This window comes from Cygnus atratus, chromosome 6 (assembly GCF_013377495.2).
Source record: "Cygnus atratus isolate AKBS03 ecotype Queensland, Australia chromosome 6, CAtr_DNAZoo_HiC_assembly, whole genome shotgun sequence".
Classification (NCBI taxonomy): domain Eukaryota; kingdom Metazoa; phylum Chordata; class Aves; order Anseriformes; family Anatidae; genus Cygnus; species Cygnus atratus.
In genome coordinates, this window is record NC_066367.1 from 9,753,174 (window position 1) to 9,770,551 (window position 17,378).

At 52.2% G+C, this 17,378-nt stretch overlaps 1 protein-coding gene across 1 annotated transcript; it reads left to right on the forward strand.

Annotated features, from left to right (window-relative positions):
• The first annotated feature begins 3,739 nt into the window (after nucleotides 1–3,739).
• Nucleotides 3,740–16,054, forward strand: ASB18 (ankyrin repeat and SOCS box containing 18). Its single transcript, XM_035568535.1, is given in 8 exon segments — nucleotides 3,740–3,814; nucleotides 3,816–3,924; nucleotides 5,222–5,226; nucleotides 6,232–6,376; nucleotides 7,322–7,589; nucleotides 13,754–14,264; nucleotides 14,831–14,944; nucleotides 15,869–16,054. Coding segments are annotated over 8 exon segments (1,413 nt in total).
• The last annotated feature ends 1,324 nt before the right edge of the window (nucleotides 16,055–17,378 follow it).

Genomic DNA, 17,378 nt, shown 5'->3' on the forward strand with positions numbered 1-17,378 from the left:
CAAGGAGCTGGGGATAGACTGCGGGGGACCCGGCGGGTTTGGCACATGCTCCTCTGCCACCAGGGTAGCATCAGGCCATTCACAAAGCTGCTCACATCTTTATTTATGGTGATTTACCCCGGTTCTGGGCAGCCTGCAGTGCTCCCACCCCAAGGGGGCATGGTGCTGGGCTCAGACCAATTTGAGGGCTCGACACAAGGCACACCCTGGCCGGGGACAAGACCCAGCCAGAGGGTTCTTGTAATGTTTTATTGTTTAAGTTGCCATTGGAATTAAAAAAAAAAAAAAAAAAAAAAAGACATTTCTCAGCAAAACCCCCCAAATCCTGTAATACAAAGTGAAACTGACTGTTCTATTAACTCCCATCCTGCATCAGCAATTTTCTAAAGTGTGGAAATGTTATAATTGACTTTTCTGCTAGTAGCAAAATGTCATTTTTTCTTAATACTTCCTAAGTCAGTAATGCATTTCAAAAGCTTCTGATGCCACTACCACAACAGGACTTACAAATTAGCACATTTTTAGCTTTTCATTAAACACAATACAAAAAGTCTCATCATATTAGGGTTTCTCTCCTCATTATTGAAAGTACTGTGACTTTGGAACTTCTCGCAGCAAATTATAATGCACTCAGCCTGGGCCCATTGTAAATCAGGACTTCAAAAAAGGTGGCACGTAGTTGGTCCTCTTTAAGCACTGAAAATATCGGAGTCTATTTGAAAACGCCTTGTGTAGTCTCTCACTAGCCTTGCAAATCATCACAGCACCAGGTAGAGCTTCCTTTTATTTTTCCTCATGGCATCAAGCCTTTTCTATTCTGGCCAGAAAAAGAGGATTATTTCTTGCTGGGATTTCAAAAAAAAAAAAAAAAAAAAGGCACATGCCTAAGATAACAAGCTGCATAAGATCCCCAGATCATTTAGGATTTAGGGCTCTTTGCACAATCCCAGTCTCCATGGGGCTGTGCTCTTCAAAGCAGGGTGCTTCCTCCAGCCAGACGCCCCGACTGTGGTACCGAACACAGACTTCACACCCTCAGGTTTTCCCACTAATAGGTGAACAAGTATTTATTTGGTGGGTAAAGGGTAAAATCCAGAGCACGGCATTGGTGCTCCTACACACGGCGCGCAGACTTGGCGTGATCGCAATACCATTGCGCACAGGACAGGGGAACTATTTTTATTTTTATTTTTTTTAATCTTTTGACACCTGGAATTGCTGAGGCACCCAGAGATGATGGTGGGCAACTGAAGAGCTGCAACGAGCACCCTCATGGTGTTCCCCTGTGAGCTCCCATGCTTGCCTTCACCAAACCAGCTCGTTGTGTGGTTTCCCATAGGTGGGACATGTTTCCTTAAAAATATTAACACTTTAAATTGTGTAAAAGCAGCACTAACAAGAGAACCAAATGCACCAAGACACCAGGGGGGAACAGAAGGCGTGAGCCAAGGCTGTTTGTCCCCAGGAGGGCAGCAGAAAGGCAAGGGGCATTCCCCAACACCAGCAGGACAACCAGCTTGGGTTGTCCCTGGCCCCTCGGCTGCCTCCAGCAGTGTCTTCATCCATGCTTCAGAGCCACAAACCCTTATGGAAGACAACCAGGGGTGCCATTGTTCAGCCCCAGGCACATCCTCATTTGCCCCAGCTTCTGGTGTCCTGATTCATCCTGGAAAGCGAGGAGCAGCCGCCGAGCCTGCCCACCCAAGGGCTATTTAATGGAGCGGGACGTGAGCTTTCTAAGTAAAAATTAATCGCAATCGCACTCCAGGAAGAAAAAGGGTGGAGGGTAAGGAGAAAGGAATGAAAGGAGAGGAAGAGCACCACGAGCAATGAGTTGAAGAGCACGAGCCGATCTGGGCCCGAGCCATTCAGGCTGCTGCGATCGGCCAAGCCCCCATGGGGCTGACACAGGTTTGAGGGCTGGGCACGATCCTGCCCTCTCCTGATGAGCAATTGGAGCAGCGACTAAACGGGAGGGATTAACAAGTGATAGACAGCACGCGAGCCCTTTGAAGCCAACATCCCTGCTCTCTGCACAAAGCTGGGGTAACTTGTCCACGTCCTTGCTCTAATTCATGGTGCCCTCAGACATCTCCAGTGAGGAGCCGGGGGGACGATGCTTTTGGGGGCACAGTGAGGGCTCCACTAGCCCCATCCAGGAGATGCAGTGCACCCCACACGATGAAGAACTGCCAAGCTGGGATGTCTCCACGCCAGCACCTTGCTGACAGCTTGCCCTGATGGATGGCCCAGGTGCCGCAGCCGGCCCCACAAACCCACTGCCTCATCCTGATGCTCCATAATTTTCTGAGGTGGTGTTTTCTGCGTGTAGCCAGTGAGCGAGGGGCAGGGACCAGCAAGCAAACCAGATGGCCCTCTCGTTAAAGCGCAGCTGTGCCAAGGAGAGGTCGTATCCGTAATGAATCGGGACGAGTCCCCACTAATTAATGCTGTCAAGTGAAGTTCAGATGTGTCCACTGGTCAGGAATAAATCAATCCCCCAGAAATGCATACGTCCAGAAAGGGATAGTTGAGTTTGTTCTTGTGTCCCAGAGGGCAAGCGATTATCCCCTTAACTTTCTCGTTAGGGTGCACACGGGAAACACACTTTCAGATCTCTAAATACCTTCCCTCCACAAATGCTTTACGCCTTCAGGTGGCAAAAGCTGCTCCAGCTCGGGAGCAAAACCACACGGGGAAGGCCTGCAGCTGCACCTGCCCAGGGCTCTGCCTCCAAAATGCCTCATGCAACGACATGCAGCCTGCTCCTTGGTGAAGCAAAACACAGCAAAACATGGCTTTAGCAACACCAAAACCCCTTCCCTCGCTGCCAGCCCACCCCACAGCCCTCCACCCACAGCTTCACCCAGCACAGGCACCGGTGCCTCGCTCTTGGCAAACAGAGCCGCATGGCCGGGAGGGGACCCACGACCTTTCCCATGCTCCAGCCGTCCCCCCCGAGGTGATCCCACAAATAACCCAGCCTGGCTAGCACGAGACCTCGCTGCTGCCGGGAAGGGGGACGAGACCACTGTGCGCCTGCTAATTAGCAAATGCCATTACCGCTGCGGTGCTGGGGCCGTGCGATGGAAGGTCAGTTTGATGTCGTTTGCCGTGCTAGCACTCGGTGTGACATTTCACGGCCGCATTGCTGAGGGGTTAAATAATTGGTAGCGCTCCCCTGGCCACCCCCCAGCCACCACCACCCCTTGGAAATGTGATTCCCTCTAAAACAGGATGCACACCGGGATCGGATTCGCACGTAGTAATTAACACAGCCGCATTTCTTCAGTGGGGAGGGCAGCCTGGGGGACAGGGGAAGCTGGCACTTGGTATTTTTAGTGCAGCTAATGGCTGCAGGTTTTTACTCCTGTCTACAAGTTAATTAACAACCTTAAAAAATAAATAAATAAGGCTGTAATGTTATGTGGTTAGAACTGGAAAGGTTTTTTATTATTATTATTGAATCGAGTTATTTGCATTTGAGATAGCAGGGCTGCTATAGTGCAGAATACCTTACCATATTATATAGAGCTCTTAAAGGAGAATGCTCTGGCACTATTTAAATATTATCTCATTTCCAATAATCCCCAGGCAAAATCAATGCAGCCTCCTGGAGGGCACACCTTTCCCCGGGATGCTGTGTTTGCAGCAAAGTGGCTCCTCCTGTCCTGGGGCGGCTTTGTCCCCCTGCCCGTGGCACGGCGGTGGCAGGGGGGCACCGGAGCGGTGCTGTCACATGGGGGTGAGGAGCGCAGGGGATATGAAGGTGGAGACATCTGCCTGGCAGGTTGTGCCCGTGGCAGGCAGCAGTGGGCCCTGCAGGACGAGCGGAGGATGCCGGCACCAGGGGCAGGCTGGCAGGGAGCAGGGCAGGCAGGCAGGGAGCGGGCAGAGCCGCCCTCACGCCACCAGCCCCACAAGGTAGGCTGGGACAGCACCTGGGGGGGCAGCCTTGGACCCATCATGGGGAGCTCGGACACCTTCTTTTCCCCCTGACGGATGGTTTTCCTATTTTTTAGGGGGTGGGTGGGAGGGGGAGAGCTTTAAGTCCATCGTGGGCTTCAGTCTGTGGCTGGTGGAGGCAGAGCCGTGTCGGGGGCTGCTTCGCGCACACGCGCTTGAAATTTTGCTGGAAAGGGTAAAAAAAAAAAAAAAAAAAAAATAATGCCATTTTCCGCTCCCGGAGGGCAGCTTTAAATCACGGCAGGAATGCCAGGAGCAGGCAGGGCTCTCGGCACATGCACATCCGGACCCTGACGATTTTTAAGGCAGCCAGCTCCCGGTTTTTGAACCTTCAGAGTCGGTAGAGCAAGTTAGCAGGGTTTGAAGTCTCCGCAGTGTTACGACTAAGTTGTTATGCGGCAGCTTAGGGCGGTAACTTGGGAAACAAGCTCTCACTTTAGTCATTTTGGTTTTGCATATTGTGCTCTTTCATGTGGCAGGAATGAGCTTTCCTTGTAATGCGAAGCCGGCGCAGACAATTTAAGTCATTATTAATAGATACACTTGATCTGAGGAAGTAAAATGCTTAATGTTTTGTTAAATGAGGTGTACTCTGCAAACATTCGTATTCGGGAAGAAGGTTAAGATACTACCCCACATTAGAGATTAATGATTGCAAGGCTACTGCTAATGGAGTGAGCTGGGGGCCCGATTCTGGCCGGGGCCATCCCCGCTGCATCGAGCCACCCCCTACTCATAAGGTGATCCCAGGTGTCCCGGCTGCCCAATTCTCTCTCCCCAGCAATTTTTAACCCCCCTGCCAGAAATGATGTTGAATCTGTCATCACCATGACCCAAGGCGTGAGTGCAAATAGATGCTTGCCAGGAGGGGTCGCGGAGGTTTCAACACATTCCCAATGGCAGTGTAGTATCTTGCGCACACCCCTTGCAAAATTAGCCCACGTCCAAGAAGGTCCGGGCTAAATATAATATTGACTACACTAAAAATAGTATTTAACGTAGTGCTAAATACAGCAGGCTGGGGAAGGCGATGCCCTTGGGAGGGCAGTGAGAGTGGGGGCACGTGAAGCCAGGCTTCCTCCATGGCACTGCCAAAATATGACGGCGTGGCTGCTAACGGGTGGAGGGGAGAGGCAAGGGGCAAACCTCCTCCTGCTGTGGCCAAGGGACCCCAGGGGATAACAACGGGTCCTTCTTCAGACCGAAACCATGCTGATGGTCAGTCAGTGCCTGAAGGGTGAGTGGAGCGAAAAAGAAAAGGTAGCAGAATAGCAACGCATGCCCAAAGGAATAAAATGAAAAAAAAAAAAGGGAGGTGATGGGGTTTTGAGGCTACACCAGCCCTAAGCACCACCCTACCGTCCCCCCGTGCCTGGAGCATGATGCTGAAGCCATACAGCAGCAGGTCACGGGATGCCAGCTCTATAATTGTCACCGTCACAGACTTCTCGGGTGACCTTGAGCCACGAGCCCCTCCTTGGGGGCTCGCCGTCACCCCAGCACCTGCCCCGTGCTTAAATGGCAGCAGAGGCCGGGCGCTTTCTTTCTGCTATACAAGGCTCTGCCGGGAAAAGCAGCTTGCCCAGCCAAAGCCCCGGGAGGTTTTTACCTCGCTGGCCTTTGCCAAGTGCTTTGCATCCTTGTGGTGAGATGCCGGCGTGCTGGGCTGCACGGTGCTGCCCATGAATGCAATGCCTTCCTTGCAGTCTTTCCATGCAGCAAGGTTGCAAGCAGGTAAGGAAAGCAGAAAAAATATATATAATCTTAGAGTAAAAGCAATTTGTCAGTTTCTCTAACTCTTACACAGCACTCAGGGGCACATGGACAATTTTATATGAAGTTGGACAGACAGAAGCTGGCAAAATTTCAATTTTTTCCCCCCTAAGTGATAGGTAAAGTTTCCCTCCCAGCCTAAACACGCATGTCCCAAGTTGCTGCCTGCAATTAAAACAGCGATTTAATCAAAGAGGTGCTGACACAACACAGCTCTGTGCACATTTGACCCTCATTGTATCAAGTATCCATTATCATCTGACCCCTCTGGCGTTATAAATACAACAACAATAGAGCCTTAACGGGATTATAATTAGACAATGAGGACAGGACAATGGAAACAATGAACTATAAAAGCCCCTCCATTCTCTCTGCTAGGACTCGTACACAGGAAGCACTGGAATGGATGAGTTACCAGGACCAGTGAGAGAAAAGGTGCAGATTTCTTCCAAATTGGATTCGGAGCACCCGCTAAGGTCTCTGGCCAACAAGTACTACACAGCCCTGGTCAACGGAGACCTGAAAAGCCTGGAGGTGCTGACCGACAGATACTATAAGGACGTCAACCTGGTGTTTGAGATCAGTAAAAACGAGATGGAGTGGCAGGTGAAAAGCCAATCATCTTATGGACTCTCAGGTACCTTTTATTTAAAGGCCAGTCTGGAGCAAACCCTGGTATTGACTAACCTCAGCGGGAGAGACGCTGCCCTGGTGCAGCCAGCTCCAGGCTGGCTGTTCCCGGCTAAAGTTCCACACCCAAAAATGCTTGGTGCTTCCTTTGCTTGCTTCTCTTCTGCACATACTAACCCACCAGAGGGGCAGGGACATGTAAAATGCGTGCGTCCACTTCATTCTTCCAGGCTGGAATGGGGTGGCCCACGGCTTAAGGCATGCTTGCAAGCGGGCTCGCAGCCAGATTCCTCACATGGTGGCTTGGAAAGATCACCTTGCTCCTGTCTGGCAGCAATGGGGTGCTGGCCCAGCTCTTTCTGCCCTGCTGCAGGTGGGAAACTCACAGGCTGCTTTTCAGGCAAGGGGAAAGGAGCAGAGCCTGCAAATGGGGTCCCTACTGCAGCTCGTGGCGGGTAGGGCATTGGTCTACCTGGCAGGAAGAAGCACTGGTGCCTTGTAGAAATACAGCATCGCCTAGCATGATCACCAAGCCCAAATGTCAACCTGATCCACTGAGCCCCATCACTAAGCCACGTCCCCCAGTGCCATGTCCACACATCCCCTAAATACCTGCAGGGATGGGGGCAGCCAAGGAATGGTGACATATGACATCCTGCTCCTTGATGTGAGCTCACCAGGCAAGGTTTGCTGCCTCTTGCCAACAGCGCTTGGAGCAGGCACTGACCTTAACCATGCTTTCCAAAACCCAAAGTTTTGAGAGAGGTTTTAAAAAAGGAAAACGTGGTGCATTCAGATCTTCCATTCACATAAGGAGCTGGCCATCCCCAGTGTGCGCTCCCAACACAGGGCCATAAAACATCCCCATGTCCCATCTCTCTGCTGTAAACCCCTACAAGCACCCCCCTGTGCCATCCCCGGTGCATTCAGCCCCTCTCCCTTGTCCCCGCAGGGCTGTGGTCGCTGGAGTACAAGCAGGAGCTGACCACCCCACTGTGCATCGCCGCCAGCCGTGGCCACGCTGCCTGCCTGCGTCACCTCCTGCTGCGACGTGCCGACCCCGACCTGGCCCCAGGGGGCCGCGCACCCCTGCATGAAGCCTGCCGGGGGGGGCACACGGCCTGCGTGGAGCTGCTGCTGGAGCACAAGGCAGACCCCAACCTGCGGAGCGACGAGGGGCTGGCCCCGCTGCACCTCTGCACTACCCGCGACTCCTTGGGGTAAGAAGAGGTCCCCCTCCCATTCCGTTTCACCCCCCAAAAAAGCACCCTGCCATGCATCCCCATGTGCAATGCCAGCACCATGCCATGGTCCCTGCAAAGCCACCCGCCCACTCTTGCCTCTCCTCCTGGCTCAGCACAGCCAAAATTTTAGCTCCTGCTTCAGGGCATCCTTCCTCACTGCCACCAGCAGTGTCCTAGCTGTCACGGGGTTGCTCACAGCGCTGGGAGAGGGCTTCGCTCTCGTGCTTTGTGGGTTTACCTTGGCTCATCTCGGGCCACCTCAGTTTATCTCGGTTTATATCACCCCGTGTATCTGCTCCGGTTCACCTGCAACGGTGCCAGCGCTTCAGACACAGGCGTAAACGTTGCCTTTAAAAATACACGTGTTTGCCCTCGCTGTGGGCTTTGTGCACGCACGCCTGTGTCTAGTTTCAGCCCAGTAGGACTTTAAGTGCCTGAATCATTAGGCCCAGGGAATCAGGATTTTAAAAAGAGCTCGGCCCCTTGATATCCTGATGAAACTGCTTAGGGCTGTAGTGAATTTCATTGCCTGCCAGCTTCAGTGAAAAGCCACCCTGGCTTCAAACCTCTCCCCTTTAGGCAGGCGGCGAGCTTAAATAGAAGTAGGTGTTGAAGGCAAGGTTCCCACTACAGATCCCACGTATTGTGGGCCAGATGTCAGATATCTGTTCAAGCAGGAGCTCTGCAAGAGAAAGGCAGCCAGAGAGGAAAAGGTTTTCAGACATAAATATCTCAAACCCATCACACAAATAAGAGCCTCTGCAAGACAGCAAAAGGCACTAACCGCTCAGCCCAAATCCCAGCGTTAATCAAACGCATCCTCAACGTGGCGAGGGCTGTGTCGGTGTGCACAACACGGATCACTTGAATTAAAATGTGGAGCAAGAGCCGATGGTCTCCCAACCATGGCATCAGCCTTGGGGGGTATTTGAAGAGCCCCAGACTTGCTTTAACCCCTGGAGAAAAGGAGGAGAGGGCTCAGAAACCATCCCCTCACCCCACAGAGGTCCGAGCGGCTGGACAGGCACTGTCTGTCTCGGATAAAGTGCTGGGAGCATCCCATCGTCACCAGTCGGGATGTTATTTCCCCCGTAACAGTGGAGGAGGATGGCAGGTGAGCCAGCAAATAGCAGCACAGGGACCGGGGCAACACGGCGTGGAAACAGCTGAGTTATAAGCCCTTGAATATTGGGGCTTTATGATGGAAATGCTGAGAGACCCTTAACTACGCTACCCAGCGCTACGGGGGCTTCTACAATAACTAAGCCAACTCCCTTGGAAGATCAAAAATTAATAGACATTTCAGACAGGTTTTGAGGTTTCGACCACTGCTTTTCAATTGCAAAGACTTTGCTAAAGTTAGAGACTGAGGAGGTCAAGCTTTAGGTAACACAAACATTTCCTCTTTGATTAGGGGGAGACTACTTTACCCTGCCTTTTTTTTTTTTTTTAAGTAGTAGATTTTAGGTCATCCTTAATTTTTTACTGACAATAAAGAGCAGGTCATTGACCTACATAGAGAGCTATTTTATTTTTCTCCCTCTTGATAACAATGGCCAGAACACCTATGTGCCGGGTTCTTCTGTATTCCCATATACTCGGCAATTCACCATGGGGGCAGGACTTAAAACCTTTGAGCCTCTCAGTGACTGGGATAAAAAAAATTATCTGGGCTTCCTTCCAGCCATTTGAGCTTCAGAATCCATGAGATTTCAACAAAAAGGATATCAGAGCTTTAATCTAGGAGCTTTTTGAAGAGATTTAAAAAAAAAAAGTTCCAGTAAAGTTCAGTCTTACCTTCTTCACTTTAGGAGCTGTTCATGCCAACGTCGTCCTATTTAGTAGAGTTCCTCTCCTTGACCTCTTTTTTACAGCAGAGATAATTAACATGGTGGGGTAAGATGAGTCTCTAAATTCACTGCACTCTCTCCCAGGCTCTCTCTCGTTTCCCTCTAAAGCTGGGATGATTAAAGGAGAGTGCTTTTATTGGCACCCCAAAAAATTACAATAAAAATGATTGAGGGGGAGAGGAAGAGCCTCAGCTCATGGCGGGGTGGCAGGGAGATGTGGGGGACTTGGTGGGGGGCACAGGACATAGCCCCCAGCTCCTGTCATGGCACCCCGTCAAAAAGGATGGCAGAGTTGGCCATGGCTGGAAGGGGAATGCCACCGGGACACTGGAGCTCCCAAACCACAGAGGCTCTTTGGCTGCCCAGTTTGGCTTTGTGTAGGAGGCATTAGTGCAAATAAAATAAAATAAATAAAAAGAACTGTGGGTTTTAAAAGGCAGCATTTAGCATCATCTAGTGCTAAACCAGGTGCTCTGCTCCATTTAGTGCTGCCAGAACACAAAACTCGGAGCACTTAGGGCCACTGCAAAGTTTGCTCCCCCATGAGGGAAAGCCATCTGTCTGTTGGGTGTCAAGTGGGAAGGAAGGAGAACAAAAGTGGGCATGGAGCACAAGGACAGCACCTCCAAGCTCCCAGGGATCATGGTCCTCACACCTGCTGGCAGGGGGACAGGACCCACCTCAAGTTTTGGGGAAGGAGAGGAGGAGCCACCCTGCAGGTGTGGGTGTTAGTGGGGCTTCCCCTCTCACCGCCAGCCAGCGGCCAGGGCTGGAAGCAAAAGGGAGCCCTTTGGAGAGTGCCCACAGCACTGGCATCTGCACTATTGGCTGGTGAAGAAGGAAAATAAAGCCCAAATCCTCTCTCCCACTTCATCACCGCCCGAGTTGCCCTTAGCCAGGAAGCAAGTGCAAGGTGAGCTGTGGTAACAGCAGTTATCACAAATCTGCATGTGTTTGAGCACGAGTGGCTTGCACAAGCGGTGAGACATCCAGATGTGCTACCCGTCCTCTGCCACTGCGTTAGGAAGTGGTTGGAAGGGAGCAGAAACTAGCCAAAATTAGGCACGGCTGATGTGCATTGAGTGCATTTCCTAAGGGCTCACTGCAGGGGTATCGCTGATGCTGGTGAGCTGCTCTGCCTGCCCGTAGATGGTCCCAGGATGGGTGGAAAAGGAATCAGTTTCCTTTGCTTTAAGTCTTGCTGAACTGAAGCCATGTCCTCTTGCAAATATTCCCGGAAAAACAGGGTGTGGAGGAGCCCCAGAAAGCAGCAAGTTTAACTGAGCCTGATGCAATGGGAGTTCAGTCTGCTTTGATGGTGAACAACGTGGCGTGAATAAAAAAAACAAGCAGCCAGAAATGCTGGCAAAGCGTTAGAAAGTATGAGTTCAGCAGCAGAGATTAGAGGCTAAAATAAGAGCATATAGCCAGCAAACATGAATGGCATCTCCCCTCTCCATGGCCCCAGGCTGGCCGCTAAGCAGCACCTGCTTTTGCCCCATACATTGAAACAGGAGGCGCGTGCCCCTCGCAGGGGCCCACGATTTCCACAAGAGATCACCCCTTATTTATAGCCCCTCACCAACCTTCCCTTCTGTGCTGAGACAGGAGCATCCGGGGGAAAATTTGGAATAAAACAACTTGGGCTTCCTCTGGGAGGTTGGATGAGGTAGGAAGCCATCGATAACAAAAAAGAGGCACCGATCTGCAAAAGTAGAACCTTTTCCCAGGAGGGGATTCCACAACAATATTTCTAGATGAGTATTTGGGCTGTCGAGAGGAGTTTAGCTCCCTGCAATTCTCACCTGCTCCATGGCATGTGGCCCCTGCAGCACGGCTTTCCCCCTGCTGTCCCCTCTCCCCACACCTGCTAGCATGAACAAGGATGCTGCATGTTTTGCACCCAAGTCAGAAATATTTTTTTTTTCCCTGCAGAGCCATTAGCTGGCTCACCCAGAGCACATTATTTTAGGATGTCAGAGCTGGACATGACGCTAGCATTAAGGCAACCCAGAGAGGTCCCAAGAGAGTCATTATAATTAGGGTTACAAATTCCTTGCCGTCAAGAACAGACAAGACTGGTAATCAAGGTGTGATTTGCTCCAGCAAAAAACAAAGTTTTACTGACCATCAGCAGACTGCAAGAGCCAAAAAAAAAAAAAAAAAAAGTGAGACAAGCCATTGCTTGAAAAGGGGATTCTGCACATTTTAGAGTGAAAGGGGAATTGTAAAGTACGTGCAACAGCTTTTGGGCAAATTCGGTCATTTCCAAAACACAACACAGAGACTAGTATGCATGATGACCAGCCCCTGAGCTCATCACCTGTATTGCCAGACTGTTTTTTGCAATGTCTGAGTTTGGAGAGCAACTATTTTAGGTGAACAGTCTCAAACGTCAGTGAAGGAACAGTGGGCTAGCGCAGAGAAAATAGTGAGCGTCAGCTTCTCGTACACACTGCAGCCTCAAAACCAAACCTCGTACACTCAGCCTCAAAGCCAAGAGGCAAGCTAAAAGGCTGGGGTTTGGGGTCCTTTTAATGCCTAGTGATCTTTACAGCAGTTTTGTGATTTCTTTGCCAAGCCACAGTTTGCAGCCCCTGGGACTCGGGGGCTGATGTGACCCCGCACTTAACCCACCCACAGCTGCCCTGCCAGCGGAGAGCACAGGCAGCATATGGCAGCACCTGCAGCCTACAAAGCTGCAGGAACAGCCCGGTCATGCAGTCCTGCTGCAGCTCTCCCCACAAAATGGGGCTTGAGACACACAGGGAAAGCAGCCGAGGAGGTGTGCTCAGATCCTGAAATGTCTCCCCAGCGCCTGTCAAGCCTTGGGGTGCTGCAGTCCCAGAGAGCTTCAAGTAGCCTTTATATCATCATCATCATCATCATCATCATCATCATCATTATCACTATTATTAATATCAATATTATCTGTCTTATCAGTATTGTTACTATTATTACTATTTTCCCCACATAAGTTATCACTCATCTGGGCCAGGCAGAACAAGTACCGCCCTCACACCCTTCTTCCTCACCGGGGCTCCTCTTCCTCCCCATTCCTCCTGCCAGACGGATGAGTTCAAGGCTCTGCTCCCGTGCTGCTCCCCCTCATTTTGCTTCACTACCTGTTCTGATCCCCACTGGGGGCCCTGAAAGACCCCTGAGAAGAACGAAACGTGTTTTGGGGGAGAATAAAGCTGGCCAGAGCTTTCTGAAGGCTGCTTGCCTCCCTGCTGCTGATGCTACCTGGGGGAGGACCGCTCTTCCGACCTCCCTGGGAGCATCTCTTGGGAAATGTGTGTGCTCAAAATGTTTTCAAGGTCTCACCCGCCCTGCAGCTGCCTTCCCACCACTGACCACTGAGGATTGCTTATCTTGGAGTTATTCCTGCTCCATCGCCCCAAAGCAGGGTGCCAAACAAACCCCAGCTTCACTCTGCTGGATGGGGACCCAGCCTGTACCCCAAGGGCAAAGGGAACTGGGTGTTTTGTGTGAGAGGAGCAGAGGACGATGTGCCTGGTGCTGCCCTGCAGCCCAGTGCAGGCGCCTGGGCCCCTAACAGCAGGGGAATGCAATTTTCATACCAAAGCAAACCCACACAGAGCTGCACGGAGGTGTTACCAGGGCTTCCCCACGTGCCAGCCCATTCCTGACATGAATCGTGCCGGATTAAGGTTGAGGCAGTGGCGTGGATGCTTGCGGCTGAGAATCTCGGTGTTATTTGCTTGCTGCTAACAGGTGCACAGACTGACCCAGGGTTTCCCACAGTCCCACCTACCACCACCGACAGACTCCGTGGCCCCAAGGCATGGGCGTCAACCAAGGCTTTGGATTGTGCCGATCTCCTTCAAAGCACCCTGTGCTGGGAGATGAAACTGCAGCCGACACATGGCTGGCACCAAGGGGCTCATTGCCTCACACCCTCACCATGGCCCCATGCATCCCTCACCGGTTGGGCCAGACTGAGGAGGGGCACAGCGGGGACAAGGACCTCTATCCATCCCCTGCTGGGTCTGGGACAGGGGCCTGGTGGTCTAAGTGGCCCAGGGTTGACCATTCACCAAAAATGGTGGTCAGGGCCATGAGGGGGACATCACCCAGAGCCTGAACGAGGTTTGTTAATGTGGGGTTGCTCCTTGACACCATCACCCCTCTGCCCCCCAGCTCCATCCTCAACCCATACCTGACATGGTTCCCCCTCCACCTGGTGCCCACTCCCCAAAAATGCACCCATACTATGTGTGTCTGCCCCACCTTCCTCCTCTTCTTCCTCACCCCCTCTCCCTGCAGATGCGCCAAGCTGCTGCTGAGACATGGTGCTGCCGTCAACCTGCCCAGCGAGGAGGCCGGTGAGACGGCGCTGCACGTGGCGGCGAGGCACGGCCTCTATGACCATGCCCACCTCTATCTGCGGCACGGCGCGCGGGTGGATGCCCGCAGCGTGCGGGAGGAGACGGCCATGGGCGTCCTCTGCAGCCACGCGCCCGGCACCACCGGCAGTGACGACGATGACCTCCTGCGGCTCTGCCGGCTGCTGGCCGCCCATGGCGCCGACCTGGACGCCCGCGACGAGGGGCACCGGAGCCCCCTGCATAAGGCGTGCAGGGCTGCCAACTCCACCCTGGCGCGGTTCCTGCTGCGGCGTGGGGCCGACGTCAATGCCATTGACTATGACGGGCTCTCGCCGCTGGGCTGTGCGCTGCAGGCTGCGGCCTTCCGCAGGGAGCGCAGGCCGCACCAGGCTGTGCAGCTGCTGCTCAACCACGGGTCGCAAAAAATATGGCCCCCCGCCTTCGCCAAGGTACCCCGCGCGTGACAGGATGGGTTGGAGAGGTTGGGGTTGGTGAGGGTGAGGGATGGGTGGATGCAGCCTGCCCTGGGGAAAGGCGGGTGGGGTCAAGGGTGGGATGAGGATAGTGATGGCATGAGGGGTAGAAATTAGGATTTTTCCTGCCTATCAGTATCACTTAGGTTGGGAAAGACCCTTAAGATCACAAGTGAGTCCCATCACCAAGCCATGTCCCTCAGTGCCACGTCCACACAAATCCTAAACACCTCCAGGGATGGGGACTCTGCCACCTCCCCAGCAGCCCCTTCCAGTGCCTGACCTCCCTTCTCCATCCCCAATTTTTGCTAATGCCCAATCTAAGCTTCCCCTGGTGCAACATGAGGCTGTTTCCTCACATCCTAATGTCACAGCCTTGGCACACCAGCCATCAGCACAGTCTGGTTACGGCTGTGCGTCTCATTGATTTTACACCCAACAATAAAGAAAATATTATCCCGGCTTCTCACGCACAAGCCAAACATGTAAACAAGAAGCAAGTGCTGCATCCAGACAAAGCCTGCTTCTTTGACCACCACTAGGTGCTCAAGTCCTGCGCGGCCGTGCCAGAGATCATTGAAGTCCTCATCAACTCCTACTCACAAATCCCTGTCTCTGAGAAGTGGGCCGAGGTCGTGCCGGAGGAGGTGATGCAGGTGAGGACGGTGTGGCTGGGGCTTTCACCCCATGGCACCAAAATGGGGGCCCCGGAATTGTCTCCTGATCTGCGGACGACGCTATAAAATCCCTCTCTGAGGAAAACTGAAACTGAAATGCCATCATGAGTGGGCAGCTTCCAGGTGGCCAGACAAAACAAAACAAAGAGGTTCCAGGACAGAAATTAAAACCCTTGAAGCTTGGGTAGGAAAAAAAAAATAATAATTAAAAAAAAAAAAAAAGGTAGTTCTAATGGTTGAAGTCCACTTTAACACAGCACTCCTGCATCGTCTTAGCAGATTTGCACTACTTTAATGCCCTCAGTCCCCAGACCACCATGGCCTGTGAAAAAATACAACACAAACGTCTGGAAACCCAATAGGCAGACCGCTGCCCTACAGGAGCCCGCTCAGCTCTTCTTGATTTTAGAAAACTTGAGAGCTGTCCCCAGCTGTGCAACAAGTAGGACCACCCCACTGATGAGTTAACTCGGATCCCCGTCTTGCCCCTGCAGCAATTTGGGTAGCCTGTCCGCAAGAGGGCCACTGCTGAAATGCACATAATACACTTCAGTATGTTCTGGGGGGTGTGAGAAATTATTTTATTCTGAGCTGGGGAAAGGCTGAGGCTGCACAGCCTGTTTCTTCCTTCTGTCTTCATGTTTCCCGTCTGAGAAATGAGCGGGTCAAGCAAAAGCAAAGCTCTACAGCTCTCTTCAGGGCTGCTGCTGCTGGTGGAGGACACAAAACTGTCCCCATCCTCCCCACGCAGGGAGCTGTAGCAGCATATGGACCCCTAAGCCATGGGCAAACGACGGATTTCTTACCTCCTCACCTTCGATCTCCAGCTCTGGCTTGCTTGGTTTAACTGGATAAAAAAAAAAAAAAGATGCTCATTTTTTTACTCTGCCTCCCTCTTTGCAGCAACACCGGCTATTCTACGAGTCCTTTTTCCGGCTGTCGGGCACAGTCCGGTGCCTGCAACACTTGTGTCGCTTCGCCATTCGGAAAAAGTTTGGCAACAAATGCCACTGCCTGATCCCCTTGCTGCCTGTGCCCAAGCCCTTGCATGACTACCTGCTGCTGGAGCCTGAAGGAGTCGTGTTTTGAAGGGCTGAGAGATGCCAGCCGAGCTCCGCTGAGCATCCCTCCCTTAACTCATCCTCCCGTGGTGTATTGCAGCAGCATCCATTTCTGTCAGCCAGGCTAAGGAGCGACTGTTTTCATGATAGATTGTTGTTTTCCAGGGATTTATAACATAACTAAAATGTGCTTCGAGCTGTAACTTTGTATAGATTTTTTTTCTAATTGTGCTTTAAATAGATTATAAAGAGTAATAAAATGATTAGTAGCTGCTACAAGCACGCTGTGGATATGAATAATATTCATTATGAAGGCTCTCACGAAGCGGCGGGGCTCCTCAGGTGTGCAGAGGCAAGCACATGCAGCAGACCACTAAAACCAGCCGCCGGGGGCCTCACACCCCTTCGGGTGGGCTCTCCCTGGGACCAGGACGAGCGGCACTGCCTCTATGGGTGCAGCACAGAGGCCGCCAGCAGGATGCTTTACCCAGGGGCGTTAACACAGACCATAAAATGGACTGAAATCAGCTGAAACCTTCTGGGCTGCTTTTGGTGTACCAGCCACCAAGCCAGGGCTGGCCATATCTTGCCCCAATTTCACCATGGCACCTCCGTGCCTATTGCACTGGCATCCAATGAGCACAGCCTGGGGGAGCTGGGGCTTGATTTTCCTTGGTGAAAGGCACCCAGAGCAGAGATTTGCTTTCCCAGCCCCCTGGCTCCCCAAATTAATTTCCATGGTGCCAAAGCGAGCGCGTGCACGTGCCCCTTGGAAGAGCAGCTGGCCTCCTGTTAGCAGCTCTGCCACAGCACTCGCCAAATTGCTCCGCTGCTTAATTATACTCCCTAGTAAAAAAATTAATAAAAATTAAAAAGGGAAGGAAATGCAGCCTTTTCGTGTGGTCGGCACACCCTTCCTCTACTCGCACGTGGGTTATTCAGCCCTGGTACCCACGGCTGGAGCAGGCAGCACGGAGATGGGGAGGGCAAGGAAACTCTTCCCCGACTTTCCACCTGCTGCACCTCCCTTGCCCTATTGGGCTGTTTGGTGCCCCACACCGAGACCCAGCACCCTGCCGCTTCGGTGGCAGCTTCACCTCACCATTTTGTTTCATTCCCTTCATTGGAAGGGATTTACAGCACACCGGTCCTGGCTAAACCTAAATTTTGGTGCCTCTGATGAGGCTTTCATCTTTTGTGCGGGAAGAACGGCACGTTTTGCATCCCTATGGGGCGACTTTGCATGGAGATAGAGTCCCACCAGGTGCCCGCAGCCTCCCCCAGAAAACATGACCTGGGCTCACTGTCCTGCAGCTACTGCTGGGGGAAAAAAAAATCCACATCAAAAGGAG